The sequence below is a fragment of the Pelodiscus sinensis genome, chromosome 5, assembly GCF_052426305.1.
Source record: "Pelodiscus sinensis isolate ZL-2025 chromosome 5, ASM5242630v1, whole genome shotgun sequence".
NCBI lineage: Eukaryota > Metazoa > Chordata > Testudines > Trionychidae > Pelodiscus > Pelodiscus sinensis.
In genome coordinates, this window is record NC_143056.1 from 116,884,803 (window position 1) to 116,890,635 (window position 5,833).

General features: G+C 47.1%; 1 protein-coding gene across 1 annotated transcript; it reads left to right on the forward strand.

Moving 5' to 3' along the window:
* The first annotated feature begins 209 nt into the window (after positions 1-209).
* INS (insulin) lies at positions 210-5,325 on the forward strand. The gene is made up of 3 exons (XM_006134914.5): positions 210-480; positions 1,780-1,983; positions 4,307-5,325. Exons 2-3 carry the CDS (start codon positions 1,797-1,799, stop codon positions 4,438-4,440), a joined length of 321 nt encoding a protein of 106 aa, XP_006134976.1. The 5' UTR covers positions 210-480; positions 1,780-1,796; the 3' UTR covers positions 4,441-5,325.
* Positions 5,326-5,833: the final 508 nt, after the last annotated feature.

The window sequence follows — 5,833 nt, forward strand, 5'->3', positions numbered from 1 at the left end:
TCAGTGGGATGAAATTAACCTAACATATTAACATGTTTGCTCTTCTCTAATTTTACACTTCAGAAACAGCTGTTGAGACTGGCAGCCACTTAGCCTCCTCAATCCCAGCAGTGCCTATTGCCCGGCATTAGTGTAATCGTTAGCGCTTTAATAGCCGCATTATCTCCTGCTAAAAGGGTTGCCACCATTCAGGGCAGAGCTTCTGCCAAGCAAACATAGGCTTGCAGGTGAAATGAGATGGAAACTGCAAACTGTTGCTTCTATCTTAGCCCTCCTAAACACTTTGTTGACACTGTGCACTGGGGACTTAATGTGCCTAGGCAGCAAAAATTTTGGCTTGGGCATGCTGAGAAGGTGGAGTTCTGAATAACTCCTGTGTTATTCGGACAAACGTGAAGGATATAAATACAGGGAAGGAGGATGGCGCAGTCACTCTTGCCTCTCCAAGCAGACTTCCCTTGTCCTGCTGCACCTCATTAGGTAAGTCCATTTTCCTCGCTATCCTCTCAGCTTCTATCTGTGCTTTTTTCCCAAGCCCTTTTCTTAGGAGAATGTAGTGCTAGTGAACAGTATCGGCTTGACAGCTCTGGCAGATGAGGTCGCTTCTCTGCAGTATCAGCACAACACAGGAATCAAAATTTCCCGCACCCCTGGCAAAGAATCTCAAAGTTGGGCATGAATATGTTACTTCTAGGACACTAGCTTCTAGAACGGCAGCATCCACACCTGCTCAGTCTTTGTGGTCTCTCTGCTAGGACAGCAAACAAGGGTGCTAGCTAGTGCCCGCAGCCATCGCGGTTTTGTGATGTTTGTAGCACAGAGAGGCACCGGATATGGGATGAGATGACCGACAAGACTGAACAATTAAAGTCGATCTTGAGTGCTTTCCTCTCAAGTATTTATTGCTGGGGTAACCTGCTGGAAGGGAGAAAAACCCACAGGGCTTTAAGCAAATTTGAGCTAAAATTTAAAGTGCCCCCCTTAGTTTTTTATGACTGGGTGAGGACTGCCTTCTTATCCAGGCCATGGCTGAATGCATTGGTAGGATGGGTATGGAAGCTGGCACAGCTATGGCACACGTTGTGCCTGCTCTGTGGATAAGCAGAAGTTGCTTGAGTGGGCCTGTGTCACCCTTTTGCGTGCGTCTTGGGATTAACATACCGAATGAAGGGGTCTGCAGCATTCCGTTCAAAAGACTAGAGCCCCGGTCCTGGTGTGTGGAGTAGCCATCCCATAGCTAGCCTCGTGCGACTAGCATTACTGGTTGTAAAAGGCTCACCCTGCTCTAAGAACTCCTAGAGAACAACCCCTCAGCGCTGGTGATAGGAATGCTGACTGATTGCTGCCCCAGGATTTGGGGAGATCCTCAGCTCTCTTTGCATTCTCCTCCCGAGGCTGTGAGCGGTGGCTGATGTACAGAAGAGCAGCTCTCTTATTTCATACTCAGGCACTTAGGGTCCTGTCAAGTTCCTTGGGAGAAGAGCCCCCGGGGCAGATAAATTAGACATGAGCCATACATCCTGGGTACATGCTGCTTTGAAATATTATTTTTGTGGGAAGCACCAAAAGATTTCCTGTTGCTGGGATACATAAAAGCACCCTCTCACCCATAATTCTCATGGACTGGTAGCAGAGCCCTCCCATCATCTTGCATTGAATCTCTTGCCAAGAGTTTAAGATGCATGATGACACAAGCCTCATATTAAACGCTCTCCTCCCTGTCTCTAGCTCATTATCGGCCTCATTCTCCTCCTCTCCCTCTCTCTGCCGCTCTCTTAGGTCTCACCTCTTTCGCCATGGCTCTCTGGATCCGATCACTGCCTCTCCTGGCCCTCCTTGCTCTTTCTGGCCCACCTATCAGCCATGCTGCTGCCAACCAGCACCTCTGTGGCTCACACCTAGTGGAGGCCCTCTACCTGGTGTGTGGAGAAAGGGGCTTCTTCTACTCTCCGAAAGCCCGACGGGACCTTGAGCAGCCCCTAGGTAAGTCAGTTCTTTCCAGAAGTCCCACTTGCATCTCCTGCAGCTCGCTAGAGCCTCTTTTACTTTGTAAGCCACTCCTCTTTACACAGGAACTCACAGGTGAGGTGTACGCAGGTAGGAAGATATTGCTGAAACAGAACAAGAAGATGTTTCTCCATCGGAGGGTGGCCAATCAGAAAAGGGGATGTCTGTATGACAAGTGATGGAAGGGAGAAAACTAGGGCACAACATGTCTCAGTAGTTCCCTCATAGAAATGATGCTGATTATTGATTAGTACAGAGGGAGAGCCTAGAAATCCCAGGCACAAATCCGGATCCCACAGTGGTAGCCGCTGCACAAATTCTGGGAAATCATCATTCAACTGAAGCACTTATTTTAAAAGGCAAAGGATGGCTGGTTGATCAAGCAGTACAGCGACATGCTGCCAGGCTGTAGGAATTATCACTGCAGGCTCACACTTGTCTTCTCCCATGGAAAGCTGGAGCCAGGAACAGTGCCATTCCCAGCTCCTGATGGGCTCATGAAGCACTTCATGCTGCCTCATGGACTACATGGAAGTGATAGACAGGCACCAAGGCTCTTCTCAGACAGCTGGCACAACTTTTGAAGGAAGAGCAAGGCTTGTCTGCATGGTGGCCCAAGACTTTGGATGCATTCCAAGGTCTTGACTCTACTTCTCAAGAGAGCAATGCTCTGGAGATCAATTGTCCTGGGTTTGTTTTAGCAGGTCTAGTAAGGACCTGCTAAATCGACCACTGACAGCGCCTCCGTCAGCCCCAGTACTCCACAGGGTCGCGAGGAGTAAGGGAAGTAAATGGGAGACTTTCTCCTGTCAACCTCCTACAATGGGGATGCTGCGGAAATTTAATGTAAAGTACAGTACATCAATTCCAGCAATGCTATTCTTGTAGCTGGAGTTACGTATCTTAAGTTGACTTTCTCCTTAGGGATAGACATAGCCTAAGGCAAAGAGGGGCTCCCCAGGTAAAAACACCATGGTGCTGAAATCTGGAGCTCACTTGGGCACCAGTGGCATTGTAGCATTGTTCTGACTGAGGTGCGGAGTAAGTGGGCTCCTTTTCAAGATACTCTCTTTGACAGTAAAAGGACTGGCTGGAAAATTTCAATTGAGCAGGAAGCCCCTTTGTGCTAGGTGCTTTTCAAACATAAAACCAAGAGCTCCAAAGAACTTGTAAACAAAGACAAAGAGCAGGTGGGAACGCGATGCACTAATAGAAAAGGTCAACAATTTTTCATCTCAACTTTTGGAGTTGTACAATTGCTTGGGGTTTTTTTTTTTTTAATTCCAAGCAAAAGTTTTCATTTCATTTGAAGTTTTCCATGTTTTCTATTAAAAAGCCAAATATTTCTATTGACCAAAAATTCAGTTAATCAAAAAATCTGGAAAAATTGGTTGAAATGTTTTGTAAAATATTCCTTTTTTCTTTTTCAAAATGTTTCACTAAACATAAATGTGTACCCTTTCCAGTCCTAGGGTATGTGCAGCCAAAGAAGAGAGACTATCCAAGATCCACAATCAGGGCTGTCCTAAAGTGGGCACAGGGTCTAGGGCAACTCCCTCTAGTGCCCTAGGCTCTTGGTCAGGGCAGCTTCCTCCGCCCCTCTCCATATCCCACTTCTGCTCCTCCCCTCACGCTACTCCTTTACCCCCTTGCCCAAGCAATGTGGCTTGGGTGATTACAGGGGTCTGGCAAGGCAGAGGCAGCGGGGATCACCTCCTCCCCCCATTCACACTCACCATGCAGGCGGCAGGAACTGGAGCTTCCTGCTTCCAGATGCTGCTGAAAAGCCACATGCAGCGGGGTAGGCCGAGCTCGCTTCTGGGCTGCTCTGGCTCCTGCTGCCTATGTGGTGAGTGTGTATGGGGGCAGGGAGGTGACCCCTGCTGCCTGACCGGGCCTCCGTAATCCCCTGGTCCCTCCCGTCCATAGGATGGTTGGGGTGGCCATCATGGGGGGCCCCCTTGCCCCAAAAGTGCAGGGCCTGAGGTGGCTGTCCCTATGGATGAGATGGCTCTGTACACAATCCTGTGGGCAGTGCAGTTGTTTGCTCCAACTCACAAGACCGAGCCCCTAATATTGGGATTGTTCTGATAAAAGTGGCACATCTGGTCACCCTAAATACAGGGCCTTTGGATGCTACAAGTCAAAGGAAAATACATGCAGCTTGTCCCTATTTTCCAACCAGCTCTAGATCACAAGTACTGGTCACTAGAAAGAGGTGCCCCAGCCGAGCTATAACAGCCAACAGTAATTCTAAACGTATCCATAAGGTGTGTTTTTTTTTTTTGTTTCCTGGCAGTGAATGGTCATCTGCAGAATGAGGTGGAACTGCCATTCCAGCAACAGGAATTCCAGCAAGCAAAGAGGGGAATTGTTGAGCAATGCTGCCACAACACCTGCTCCCTGTACCAGTTGGAAAACTACTGCAATTAGAAGAGACACAGATTGGGGGAAAGGGTGTGTCTGTGAGAGAAAAAGGCACTTTTGGTATTGCACCTTCAAAGCAATTGAATAAAAATGCTGTGAATCTACTTCAGGAGCTGGGGGATCCATTATGTTTGCCCTGGGCGCCTGCTCCATATTTGTTTTAGGAATACGGAGTTGCAAAGTCCTTTGCAGTTGGATAGGTCCGTCTCAAAGGGATTAGAGAGGAGTAGAGTCACTCACCACGTAACAATACCTTTACCCAGCTCTGAAGACTTCTTGGGATGTGGAGAATCCTAAAAGCACCAAGGAAAACACAATCCTAAACTGGGCATGATGTCAGTTAGTAATAGGAACTACCATCAGTGACGTAGGGATGGGTGCTAAAAGGGGGAGGAGGCTAAGAGGAAGCACGTTTTGCCAGGAAATTATTGTACCATCTCCATTTGATACTGACTAACTTTCTGTAGGTCTATAGTCCAAATGCAGAAGTGCTGCTAGGAAAATGGATCCCATTCAGACAGCAGAAGCTAGCAGGGCTCAGGTTATTATAAGCAGAAAGTGGAGTAATCTCTTAACTATATAGCTGGTTATGTTAACCATTATAAACACCTGATTAAATGAATCCAGCCCGCTTTCTGTTTGCAAATCACCCACAAGGAGCTCATAGTTATTAAAAATGTGTTTCTCAAAAGTCTTTGACAAACTGTAGCTATAAAGCTAATTTCAGTGAAAGGAGTTTCCCCCAAACCATTCGTAGTGACGACTCATGGATTGTTCACTGTTCAGAACTTGCTGCTTGAGTTGTGGAACATGGAGTTGTTTCTATTCTCTTTGCTGGGATTTTCCTAACCCATATAAACAAATGGCCGTTTCCACTCAAAACAAGAGGCTGCATCACAACATGAGTTTCATTTCTTGATTGGTCCGATCTCAGCTGCAACCTAAACTGCCTCGATTCAATAAAAAGAAGGTTACTGAGACTCCAATGCTGCATGCATAGGGAGACGATTCCCATCTTATATTTGCACCTAGGTGTTTGACTTTATCTTCCCTTTTTGTGGGGCGATCCTGCACACTCCTGTGCTCCACAGCCAGCCCCATTACTGAAGCATCAGCCAGGGATCTACCACTCTCCCACCCCCGGCCCACGCAAAGAAACAGATGGGAGAAATCATTTCTTTTAATTTCGGATGGTGAGAGAGACAAGCATTATGAAGGACTTTTTGGTCCACTGAGTAAAAAGCAAGCACTTCAATGTGGCTGTGGCGTCCATTTTTTTCTTTCCTCTGTCACCACTGAATGGTTGCTTGTTTTCAGGAAAAGAAACCCAATTCTTTCCTTTCAGAGGCAAATTCTGATAATTTCACTTGGAGTTCAGTATACGAGGCAGGCTAATAGT